Genomic DNA, 12,532 nt, shown 5'->3' with positions numbered 1-12,532 from the left:
GATATAACATATCAAATTCGACATAGATCATTCTGTTGGACGCTCATAGCTTAGAGAGGCTCTTCATGAACATGAACATGTTACATGAAGTTGAGCCTAAAATTCAAAGACTTTCTTATTCACTAACCTTTCTTTTTTTTTCTTTACTCAATCCTCAAAGAGCGTATAAAGAAGAAAACCAAATGTGCAGTGACTACTACAAATGATAGAAACAGAGATCCTTCCACATTGATCAATAACTTGTCTTCCAGCATCATGAAAGACCCGAGTAAAAAAGCCTAATACCCGAAATTTGAGAAGCTGTTTCCATCACTAGCTTGAAGTTTACAAACATATCTTCATAGTACACCACCGCAGCAACAGGCGCCTACCAGAATGAAAACAGATTAAAATGTTTGATCCATAAGAGAGAAAAAAAATGATGAAGACTCTGAAACAAACAGACCTTTTTAGTTTTCAATGAAGAAACATCATATAATGGAGGCGAATCCTTTTACTTGGCCATGAGATCTGCAGCAGCTTTGATATGGCTTCAACGGCATGAATCTTTTTATTGAATCTCATCAACCTGAACATCATACTCCAAGAGTTTGAAGACCCTTTGGGAGTGAGGATGCTTCCTGATGGAAGAGGTACCTCAAGACAAAGAAACAAAGACAGAGTTAACTAAACCAAACTGGTCAGTTGAATTAGAAAATGTTTTGGTACTTTCTCCACACCCCTCCGCCTTCAGATTGAGCCAAGTAAGTGCACAGCAAAACTCTGCAGAGCGAGTAGTAGACAACAACACAGAGACAAACTACCTGACCCAGAATTGTCCAAGGATCAGCATTAAGGAACAAGACAGAACTCTAATAAACTCAGCATCTTTTAACTATATTATCCGCTCGACAGTGAACCAAGTAATCAGCTAAATCCTCTGCTGAAGCATAGAGGAAGACGTCAAAGGGGGTTGACAAGCCTGTTCCTCTCTGCAAGACCAAACACAAAGACTAAGACAAGTCTCCAGAGTCAATAAAGTATCAATACTTGATCAAGTAAGATGACACGAAACTCTTCACCAGCTTCCCTAGGCCTTGGACCTTCAAATCCTGGACCACCCTGTAGATAACAATAGATACGGCAATGCCTTCTCCTCCTTCCCAACTGATGATCTCAGCTTCATATTCACATCATAGAAAGATAAAGCCTCCATCTTTAAGACTTTAACCACTTCTCTGTTATATGCTATGTTCCAGCCATGGAAGTGATTCCTCGATTAGATCTCCGGAAACGATAGAAACTGATTACACGAGAACGATGTTGATAGAGAGAATACGAAAGGAGTCAGCTTTGGAAGAATCGGTGTCACGAGCGCGTGAGTTGCCAACATACTCTGTTTTTTTTTTCTTTTCTGTAAAAGTCTTTATTTTAAAATTAATTCCGAAATCATTTTTTATCGACAGTGGCTTCGGAGATGGTGTTAATCGAGGAGAGAAGATGGCCAGAGTACGAAAGGAGTCAGCTTTGGTATCGGAGTCACGAGCGCGTGAGTCACCAACATACTCTGTTTTTTTTTTTTCTGTAAAGTCTTTAAATTTAAATTTAGTTCCGAAAATCATTTTCATCGACAATGACGTCTTCTTGGCTCGTCAGGAGGTGGTGCGCTCGTGCCGCGAGAACCATAACCGCCGCCCGGTTTATGAGCAACGTACCGGAGAACACCGTCTACGGAGGACCTAAACCGCAGAACCCGAACCAGAGAGTGACTCTGACTCAGCTGAGACAGAAACACAAGAAAGGCGAGGCGATAACGGTCGTCACCGCTTACGATTACCCTTCCGCCGTTCACGTCGATACAGCCGGGATCGATGTCTGTCTCGTCGGAGATTCAGCTTCCATGGTCGTTCACGGCCACGACACCACTCTTCCCATCTCTTTAGACGAGATGCTCGTTCACTGCCGCGCCGTTGCTCGTGGAGCCAAAAGGCCACTTCTTGTCGGTGATTTGCCCTTTGGCACGTACGAGTCAGCCACCATTCAGGTGAAACATCAAACAACCCCTTTCATTACATTTGCATGCTTTTGTTTGAGCAAAACAGTAGTTTAGTTGGTTAAGTTTTTTTTTTTTGGTTTAAAATGATATATGTCTAGGCGGTTGATAGTGCAGTTAGAGTGTTGAAAGAAGGAGGTATGGATGCTATTAAGCTTGAAGGAGGTTCGCCATCAAGGATCACTGCTGCTAGATCCATTGTGGAAGCAGGGATTGCTGTTATGGGACATGTTGGGTTGACTCCTCAAGCTATAAGTGTTCTTGGTGGTTTCAGACCACAAGGGAGGAACATAGCTAGTGCTGTTAAGGTCTGGAACTAAGAGTTCTTGTCTGTGTGTCTAATCCTTAATATTTTAAAAGATCTTTTCCCTCTTATTTGGTGGGATTAGGTTGTGGAAACTGCAATGGCTTTACAAGAAGCTGGATGTTTTTCAGTTGTTTTAGAATGTGTTCCACCTCCTGTGGCTGCTGCTGCAACCTCTGCTCTTCATATTCCAACCATTGGCATTGGAGCTGGTCCTTTCTGCAGTGGACAGGTTCGGTTTTACATTGGTCTTATTATCCAACAAAATCTAGGCTCTTTGTGGTTTGATTAAAATAGTAAAAGTCAGGAGCGAGTTGTGTCTACTACTATATGATTAGATGTGTCATATTATTATTCTTGTGGATGCAGGTTTTAGTCTACCATGACCTTCTGGGAATGATGCAGCATCCCCATCATGCCAAGGTCAAATTCTGAACCAGTTTAAGTATTAGTCTTAATGTTATGATTCATTATTCTATAATAGTTTCCTTTCGTTTCATTTCAGGTTACTCCAAAGTTTTGTAAGCAGTACGCTCAAGTAGGAGAAGTGATCAACAAAGCACTCTTGGAATATAAGGAAGAAGTATCCAAACACTCGTTTCCAGGTCCTTCTCACAGCCCTTACAAGATCTCCTCAAACGACCTGGATGGATTCTTAAGCGAGTTACAGAAACTGGGGTTAGATGAGGCTGCTTCTGCTGCTGCTGCATCAGCTGAGAAGATGCAGTCTTCAGTGTCACTGTCTTCTCCGTGACAAAGCTTGAGAAGTTCTCTTCATTATGAGTAGACAGACATGGTTTGAAGAAATAAAAGTCCTATAATAGGATTTGATAGGAGTTTTTTCTGGATAGTATTTGATGTGATCCACAAGAGTTATTTCAGAGTTGTTAAGTTCAGGGTAGTATCAACGCTTAGCAAAACTAAGTGATAGCTTTTCGATTTGTTCAAAAAAAAAAAAAAAAAGTGATAGCTTTTCGAATGAATTAAATAAAGTTTTGTCCTCATTGTGTGATGTTATAAAGATTTATCTTAGTTTATAAATAGTTAAAAAAGTTTTTATAGGGCCTCGTTAAAGCCCACTACAATCACGGCTGATATTGTTTCTAGGCTTGTGAACGAAGATTAGATTATTGGGTTGGTTTCAAGGTTTAACTCTCATGGCGTCTCGCCAAACCGTGTTTGTTTGACTCGGTTTATAACTAGTCTATGCAAAACTTCTTGTACTAATGTAGCTTAGAGGGGTTTTGAGTGATCTGAGCTTCACTTCAAGCTAAATCCTTCAATAAACTTTTTATATTCTTAGGAAGGAATATTGAGGCTAGTAGAATGAAATTATAGCTGAAAAGATGGATGTGATGAAAGTTTGGCCTGATGTAGTGACTCTAGGGATTCTTGTTTACACCATTTCCAAATCAAGAAGGGTCGATGAAGCTCTTGAAGGAACAATTTGAGATGACTAAAGTTGTTTTCTGTTGATTTGTTGATCACAACATGCTTATCGGTTGTTTGTGATAAGATGGGTTGTTTTGTGATAAGACTAACATGGAAAAAGTTTATGAGATACTAACCGATATAGACAAAACAAAGATGAAGCATGATTCAATTACTTACACTCTAATGCGACTTATTCTCTAAAAAACAAATATCTTGTATATACAATTATTAAAAATTACACAAAATGATAAAATATATTAAAATAGGCAAAAATATTAATATTATGTTATCCACATTGAATTCCAACCAATTTACTCATATAGTTTGAATGATATTCGAAAACTCTGCATGAAAGTGAGTTATAAGGCTTATCTACAAATACTATATATCAAGTTGCATATAAAACTCTTAAACAGAACTTAAAATCATATGAAATTAACAATATATTTAATGACCATATATTATGGTGTTGAGTTGGTTATTTCAAGAATGATTCCAAGATTAACTTTGATGCATGCTTTTGGAAACCAACACATATTTTAGTATAGCAATAAACATATATTTCAGGTACATTATAACATTTAAAACTTTAGATTTCAAAAGTTATGAAATTTAAATGATTGTATTTAAATCTTCATTAAACATCTGTGATGGTGAAATAAAATATAGTTGATGTTGTACTATATTTTTCAGTAGTGGCTACTAAATTTTCCTATTTTTGTTTATATTTTTAATTTCAAACTTAAATACTCCGATTTTAACTTGGCAAATGCTTATATTTTACTTATTTTATTTTGGGAACTAAAAGAGCAGTATTTGTACAAACAGAATTTCAAAATATCATGAAAAAATAATATATATAATACCAAATCATTGTAGCACAAAAATGATTTACAATTTTGTTTTAGCATTGAATTTCGATAAACATTGTTTGAACAATTGGTCGAGATAAACCATATATCTTATGGAACAAATCATATCACTATAAAAACTCCAATGAGACATCTAACTAATTCATTGACAAAAAAAAAGACATCTAACTAATTCTGATGAATTATTTAAGTTGAATTGGAAATATGTATAAATACTATATAACTCCTTTCATAAAAAAAATAGTATGTGAATGGTTTTAGTTTGAGATCATTTATCTTCTATCTTGTATAGTCAATGCTTTTTTAAGTTACAAAATATCTATTATGCAATGATATATTTATTTAGTTTTTATAACAAAATAAAATTGGAAGAAATCGTAATGTTTTTTTCGTTATTTTGTAGTTTTTTGAAATGTTGAATAAACAAATAAAAAAATTAAACTCATTCAAACGGGCTGTTTGAAGCCAGTTTAGGAGTTCTAAACCAAAAATTAGTTGGTGTATGAGCTTAATAATATTTGAGTGAGACCCAATGTATTTCAAATTAAATGATTCCTCAATCGTAAATAGAGAGTGGAAGACTAGACTAACAAATCTAAAAGGATACAATTTGACTTAGTTTTTTCAGCAAACGACTTGAAGAAGTCAAAGCTGCCTTTTGTTCAACGATTTGGCCATATATATATTTAATAAATAAAAGACTATTTGATTTTTGCTAAACTAGGTGCCTAGGCTCATCGACCCTATGATCTTCCCACTAAACTTTGATTAAATGTGCTGTATTGTACACCCTCTTGGCTCTTGGAAAAGATCTATTAAATAACCTTTTTGATCATATCATACAGATATACATCTTTACTGCAACTTACCATACGTGACCTGTTATTATGTTTTAAGGAACTAATAATATTCGTTCGTAAACCAAAGAAAATTGGATACAAAGCGGAAGTATTTTCCTTAAGACTATTAATACATGAAAATTCAATTCCCTGGTCAGAAAGGAATATTTACACCTTTGCATTTTCTATGTTGATTTTAATTTTCTATCTTAAATGTATATATATATATATATACACGTAATTTAAGCATGTTGGACCAACCTGTTTTTAAGCCAACTGAACTGAATTAAAATTAGACAGTGAGAAGAGAATTGAAATAGGTCAGTAAGTTCTTAACAAATCTTGAATGAAGGGGTTATACTTGTATTTATATTTTCATGCATAAGACATAGATTTACATAGTTACCTTGGAGATTTCAATATTAGTTCCATGGTTTTAGCTTAGCATATTGTATATCGTGCCTGCCGCCTGGGCAGGAAAAACAACAATATTGGAACTTTAAAATTTCACCTAAGACTTGGATCCGTAAAGATAACAATAATAATTATTCGCTTGTTAACATTTTGACAACTCCATCTTTCGTATACTCTTATATATGCTACCGATAACACAAAGTCACAAACTAAACTATATGTTGCCGTAAACATAAATGGGTTAAGCTTACAATATGTAAACACTATCCACCTATCTTTGTTGGTTTGTTCTACCATTCATAGAAAGTAGGAAAACTATAATGAATATAACCTTCGGACATAAATTTTAAATAAAGTATGTTAGATACATGAATCCAACACCATACATATTCATACTACACCTCCAATTATGAGATCAAACAAAGTTTAAATCAAACAGATAAACTCTCCAACAAACATCGAGAGCATACTGAAATATTCAATAGCTAAATTTATTTGAAAAAGTTTCAACCATGGTTATTTACAGATTTTACAATAATTATCTTTATATCTTGAAACTCTATATGGTATTCTGCATGCGTCAAATAACGTTTGATCTTACGTTCCCATGCACCAAGATTACATGACAAATAAACAATCATAATGCAAACACAAAACTCTGCGAAACAATTGTAATTCATATACAAACTCATAATGCAAACAAACAAATCGATTATTTAATGTGTAAATGTTTTGTCTAAGACTCGTATACCATACGGATTTTCTTCCAATCGTTGGTCAGTGGTGGACCCAGAAAAAAAATTTGTCTGGGGTCATGTTGCCATTTGGGGGAATCGAAATATGGAACACAAGATTTATGGGTTCAATGAGGAAATGTTGAACCATCTCTGCCACGAGATATTAATGTTTTAAGATTAAAAACCTACTCCCTCTGTTTTTTAAAGATACATATTTTAGACTTTTCACATATATTAAGAAATCACATTAAAAATGCATTGATATTTGTGAATAACAATTTTCCATAATTTTTAACCAATAAAAACCCAATAAACACAATTAATTTTCTTGAAGTTAACAGATTTTCATTAAATAATACATTGAAAAAGTAAAAAATGTATCTTTTTAAAACAATTTTTTTTCCTAAAACATGGATCTTTAAAAAACAGAGAGAGTATTAATTTATATTATTTTTGTAGTGTCAATTGCTACACACTCCTCTCTAAGGGGTCCGCCCCTGTCGTTGGTAATCTGTAATTGTTTCACATATTTAGCGTTCTGTATATATAGACTAACAGAATCTGTAATTATCATAAACTCTTAATAAGAATCACATACATTTACTAAGGAAAAAATATTAGAAGTTCTAAGAAAGCAAAGTAAAAGATAGAAAGTTGGTGTAACGTCAAAAACATTTATGATTTAATCTAACTATCAAATATATATATTTTTTTTTGATAACCCAGTATCCGACCACTAAGCGTGATCAACTAGCCTACCGGGCTTATACCCATGCCATTACATGAATTTTTAAGCCTCCACTTAAAGGTCTTTGGTTACGCGAAGTGGTCTGGAAGGCGAGAGAAGCCCATGTAAATTCTCTCGTGGCCAACACGGATCGAACCCAGGGCGGACACTCCAGCCGGAGTTCCTTTACCACTAGGCCAATACGCTTTGGTTAACTATCAAATATTTTGTAGACGACAGCTATATCACACTGTTGGAAAGTATACAAACGGAATTTTATTGCACGTGCGTGTACGTATTCTTTTACTCTATAATTACACTCTTAAGAAAACGAGTTTTAATTCATTTTCAATCACTCGACTTGATACAACGTGTACATGTAGTTTTAGACTTTTTGATCTCCGACCAATTCAATTTAAGGCAAAAATTAATCTAGATAGAAGTTTTACTTTAAATGACACAAATCTAATAAGCCGTCCAAAAAGATTTTCATTCTCTCTAATTCCTTAGTGGGCTGCTGCCACATGTCGATACTTTTTACATTTTGTGTTCACATATTAGTTGTTTGTTACTATATGTTAATGCTGTTATCAACATAATGACTGACCTTGAATGTACTCTCGGAACAACACCCCCAACGACCAACCCATTACAGAAGTTTTCATTCCATTACATCATTGTTCTCACTCCTAATATTATATGATGAAAACAAATTAAATATTAATTGCACGTGATTAGACCATGGTCACGTCTCTTTCGACACGCAAAAATTATATGATTTGACCAAGTATAACGTAATGTTCTACTCTGAAAAAAACAGTTAACGGACTCTTTTGAAATATGACTGTAAAATCTTAGTATTCTAGAGTTCTACGTCTTAAAAGGTGAATTTGCTACTAGAAAAAAGAACGATGTGTTTTACAGCCAGTTTTTTTCAATAGATGATTAAGGTGAATTTACAAGAAATTAAATATCAAAGAACATTATATTCTTTTTACAAAAAATAACATTTGTAAACTCGAAAAATTGGTATGAATTTTAACATTTGCACCAAAACAAACAAACATTATATTCTTTAAATCATTCGGATGTTAGCTTCGAAAATAAGATTAAAAAGTAAAAGGTAAAACACCAAGTCAAAGTAAATATCTCCCCCGAATCTATACCAACGTGGGTGTAATAATATGTTCGTAAGACTTGAACTTGTTTATTTGTCACTACGACGGTTGAATTGTTAAAGCACTCTCGCATTTGATCTCTGATTCGTTTATCAAAATCAAAGGAACACAAAAGTCATTGTTTTTGTTATTACCGTGATACCCAGTCTGGTTTTACTCTAAAACATGATATAAATTCAGTTAACATTCAAGTATGTTTTCATAGGCTAAAATGTTTTGAAATTTAAAATATTATTTCTTGCAAAAGATTATTTTTATTATCATTTCAAAACTATTTCCAAAACTAATTTTTCAGATAATATTTTCAAGTAGTATAATATTTTTTAAAACATCTAAATAAATATATATATATATATATATATATATATATATATATATATATATAATTTACAAAGACACATTACTTTTCACGTAATATAAATACATTCCTTTTTGGATAAAATACAATCCTTTTTACTCTTTTTTTTCCGTCGAAATTTTTTATTAAAAGAAGATCCAAAAGGCCGAAACGTTTACAACCAAACAAAAGCCCACACAAACAAACGGGCTACTCATACAAAATAAAATAAAACCGAATCTTAAGTCCATTACCATCATACAAGCCCAACTGCTAAGTTCGATCGACATCTTGGGAGGCGAGACCACGTGTTGCCATCCCCTCCCTTCGATGTTGCCGCTGCAGATCTTCACCGGAGGGTACGGCCGAATCCCACCAGCCGTCGCAAACCTCGGCGCCAAACACCAGCTTTCTCGCTTCCCACCTCGATAGATAGAGAAACCGCATCACCAACGCCTTTGATTTTTTATTCAGATCACCGGAGAGCTTCATCAGGTCTCACCTGAGATCTCGACCCGAGGCATCGCGGTCCACAGCTTCACCATCACCGCTTCATCAACCGGAGAGCATCTATCGATAACTCGAGATCTCCTCCCTATCCGAAGCCAAACACAACCACCAAACATCAAACGGAACATCACCGGAGCAAAGAAACCTCCGTTTAAGGAAAACCTTAAAACCGACCGTTCGTCTTGACGGAAAGGAGTAACGGCAGAGCCGCTAAGCCGACCGCCAACCAAAAAGAAGGTGCGGCGACGGAAACTATAGATCTACACAAAACCTCAAAGGAAAGGGTGTCTTAGAACAACTCGGAATAGACGCCGGACCGATGGACGGTGACTGTGAAAGCTCACTCCGTCAGCCGGAAAAGCTTTTTCTCTCTCGGATGTTTCTCTCTCTATTTCTCTCTCTAGATATTCACGATTGGATTAAATTTGACCACAATCCTTTGTACTCTTAGGAAAACATTTTATTGGCATAGACTTTTTAAAATTAATCAAGGTTTGACTCGGTGGAACATATATTGTCCCCACAAAATAATACTTTTATAGAGATAGAAGATTTCAAACACATTTAAAAAAAAACTTATTTCAAATACATTTTCTCATAATGGAAACACGTTTCTTTCTTATTATCTCAAGATCACATTATAAATACTCAATCACAGGCTCCGTTTGTATTCACAAGCAAACCAGCTCCACAACTTCACACAGCTACACACATTGTTCTATTCACACGCAAACACACACTAAGTTACTAGATCGGAAGAATGTCTCTCGACAAGAATTTGCTGTCAAAGCTAGCTGTCGGTGACAAGCATGGTGAAGATTCACCGTATTTTGACGGTTGGAAAGCTTACGACAATAACCCTTTTCATCCTGAGCATAATCCACAAGGTGTTATTCAAATGGGTCTCGCCGAAAATCAAGTTCGTTTTCTTCTCTTAATATGTTTTTTCTTCTTCTTATTTTTCTTTGTCTTCTAATATGTTTCTTGAATTATGATTATTTCTTTTCAGCTTTGTTCTGACTTGATCAAAGATTGGATAAAGGCAAATCCACATGCATCTATTTGCACCGCGGAGGGCATTGACGGTTTCTCCGACATAGCTGTGTTTCAAGATTATCACGGTCTCAAACAATTTAGACAGGTATTTATTTCATTTAATATTACAATTATGTTTATAATAAATTAGTTCTTCTTTATAGTAGCATTGGATGTGCTAAATTAAACAAAAATAGTTCATTTATAGCACTCTAATCATTTTGCAGTGTATCTTGCATGTGGAATATTTGCTAAAAGCCTTAAACTAATATATATATTTGTTGTAAATGATTTTAAAGGCAATTGCGGCGTTTATGGAGAGAGCGAGAGGAGGAAGGGTGAGGTTTGAGGAAGAGAGGGTGGTGATGAGCGGCGGAGCCACCGGAGCAAATGAGACGCTCATGTTCTGTCTTGCTGATCGCGGCGACGCTTTTCTCGTCCCTACTCCTTATTATGCCGCGTACGTATTTTCTGAATACGTGATTTTTTATACTTTATATTTAAATAAAAAGGTGATGAAAAGGGCATTGTAATTTAATATTTTAAAATACATATAGCTTTGTCTGGTCAAAACAAAAGCTCTCTTTTGATACAAAACATTACTGGCCAGTATATTGTTAATAGGGATTTTAGAATAAGTAACAAGTAACAACCTTTAAATATAACTCATTTGATATAGATTCAATATTTTGGTAAGCAAGGAAAACCCCATCCACACAAATTACAACTAGTTGTCCATTGACTATTCTCAAAGGTCAACCATTAATTAACTGTTTGTTGACTTACTCTTTGAGTACTTAATTAATGGGGGTTTATTATTCAAACATGTCAGATTCGATAGAGACCTAAGTTGGAGAACTGGAGTAAGAATCATTCCTGTGGAGTGTAACAGCTCAAACAACTTCCAGGTCACAAAACAAGCCCTAGAATCAGCTTACCTTAACGCCCAAGAAACCGGCATCAAGATCAAAGGCTTGATCCTAGCAAACCCATCAAACCCTCTTGGGACAAGTCTCGGTCGAGAAACTCTTCAAACCCTTATGGACTTCATCAACGACAAGCAGATCCACTTAGTCTGCGATGAAATCTACGCAGCCACGGTTTTCGCAGAACCAGGATTCATCAGTGTAGCTGAGATGATCCAAGAGATGGATCACGTGAACCGTGACCTGATCCATATCGTGTACAGCCTCTCAAAGGACATGGGACTTCCCGGTTTCCGAGTTGGTGTGGTTTACTCTTACAACGATGCGGTTGTGACATGCGCAAGGAGAATGTCGAGTTTCGGGTTGGTCTCATCTCAGACACAGAGCTTTTTAGCAGCTATGTTGTCTGATCAGAGCTTTGTCGATAACTTTCTGAAAGAGGTTTCGAAGAGAGTAGCGAAGAGACACTTGATATTCACGGAAGGGCTTAAAGAGATGGGGGTTTCTTGCTTGAGAAGTAACGCGGGTTTATTCGTCTTGATGGATTTGAGGCAGATGCTTAGAGACCAGACGTTTGAGTCTGAAATGGCTCTTTGGAGAATAATCATTGATAAGGTCAAGATCAACATCTCTCCTGGCTCGTCGTTTCACTGCTCTGAGCCAGGTTGGTTCCGAGTCTGTTTTGCTAATATGGATGAAGACACACTCCAAACTGCATTACAGAGAATGAAGAGCTTTGTGCTCAGACACAGAGAGAACAAGAAGAAGCGAAAGAGTTTTCAAGAGAATCTTAAGCTGAGTTTCTCTTCCAAGATGTACGATGAACATGTTAGGTCACCGAGGTTGCTGTCCCCTCATTCACCACTGGTCCGAACTTAAAAGACGGTCTATTTCGTTATATATACTTTAACAGATTATCTATTGCTCTATATAATAGACTTAAATGTAGAGGAATAATGCATAATTATATATATTTCACTTTCCAAGTTGTTTACTAGTTTCGTGAATCTTATAACCAGTTTTTTTTCCCTACCATAAACTTTAGTGTTCCAAACATTACTGTAATAGATACGTCCCGCTTTGAGTTCCTTGGTTGCGATGTCACCGTATAAAATTAGGTTTCTTGCTCCGTAAGCTACAGCTCTGCCCTGTTCTTTTGCATTTCAATCTAGTTTTACAGCTTTCTC

At 35.6% G+C, this 12,532-nt stretch overlaps 2 protein-coding genes and 1 long non-coding RNA gene across 4 annotated transcripts; 2 read left to right on the top strand and 1 right to left on the bottom strand.

Moving 5' to 3' along the window:
- Positions 1-160: 160 nt before the first annotated feature.
- Positions 161-1,195, bottom strand: LOC108859016 (uncharacterized). The gene is made up of 3 exons (XR_001950425.2): positions 1,055-1,195; positions 446-971; positions 161-367 (listed from the first exon to the last, which is right to left on the bottom strand). It is a non-coding gene; the product is annotated as an uncharacterized LOC108859016 (long non-coding RNA).
- A 21-nt stretch (positions 1,196-1,216) lies between these two features.
- Positions 1,217-3,355, top strand: LOC108859015 (3-methyl-2-oxobutanoate hydroxymethyltransferase 2, mitochondrial). 2 transcript variants are annotated; one of them, XM_057010744.1, is made up of 7 exons: positions 1,217-1,357; positions 1,446-1,528; positions 1,636-2,023; positions 2,134-2,340; positions 2,422-2,568; positions 2,706-2,759; positions 2,842-3,354. In XM_057010744.1, exons 3-7 carry the CDS (start codon positions 1,682-1,684, stop codon positions 3,088-3,090), a joined length of 999 nt encoding a protein of 332 aa, XP_056866724.1. In that variant the 5' UTR covers positions 1,217-1,357; positions 1,446-1,528; positions 1,636-1,681; the 3' UTR covers positions 3,091-3,354. The 2 variants fall into 2 exon arrangements, with proteins under 2 accessions (XP_056866724.1, XP_018488353.1); XM_018632851.2 differs by lacking the exons at positions 1,217-1,357; positions 1,446-1,528 and having other exon boundaries at positions 1,597-2,023; positions 2,842-3,355.
- A 6,694-nt stretch (positions 3,356-10,049) lies between these two features.
- On the top strand, positions 10,050-12,506 carry LOC108861871 (1-aminocyclopropane-1-carboxylate synthase-like protein 1). Its single transcript, XM_018635845.2, has 4 exons — positions 10,050-10,303; positions 10,394-10,525; positions 10,719-10,879; positions 11,252-12,506. Exons 1-4 carry the CDS (start codon positions 10,145-10,147, stop codon positions 12,222-12,224), a joined length of 1,425 nt encoding a protein of 474 aa, XP_018491347.1. The 5' UTR covers positions 10,050-10,144; the 3' UTR covers positions 12,225-12,506.
- Positions 12,507-12,532: the final 26 nt, after the last annotated feature.

The sequence above is a fragment of the Raphanus sativus genome, chromosome 5 (assembly GCF_000801105.2).
Source record: "Raphanus sativus cultivar WK10039 chromosome 5, ASM80110v3, whole genome shotgun sequence".
Classification (NCBI taxonomy): domain Eukaryota; kingdom Viridiplantae; phylum Streptophyta; class Magnoliopsida; order Brassicales; family Brassicaceae; genus Raphanus; species Raphanus sativus.
Note: the sequence above shows the minus strand (reverse complement) of the source record. Positions and strands in the feature narration are given on the sequence as shown.

Bases quoted from the DNA above. Each gene is read 5' to 3' on its own strand.
- LOC108861871 (XM_018635845.2), top strand. From the start codon at position 10,145: ATGTCTCTCGACAAGAATTTGCTGTCAAAGCTAGCTGTCGGTGACAAG. The intron at 10,526-10,718 runs GTATTTATTTCA...ATGATTTTAAAG, and splicing joins GTCTCAAACAATTTAGACAG to GCAATTGCGGCGTTTATGGA. The intron at 10,880-11,251 runs GTACGTATTTTC...CAAACATGTCAG, and splicing joins CCTACTCCTTATTATGCCGC to ATTCGATAGAGACCTAAGTT.
- LOC108859015 (XM_018632851.2), top strand. From the start codon at position 1,613: ATGACGTCTTCTTGGCTCGTCAGGAGGTGGTGCGCTCGTGCCGCGAGA. The intron at 2,569-2,705 runs GTTCGGTTTTAC...TTGTGGATGCAG, and splicing joins GTCCTTTCTGCAGTGGACAG to GTTTTAGTCTACCATGACCT. The intron at 2,760-2,841 runs GTCAAATTCTGA...GTTTCATTTCAG, and splicing joins AGCATCCCCATCATGCCAAG to GTTACTCCAAAGTTTTGTAA.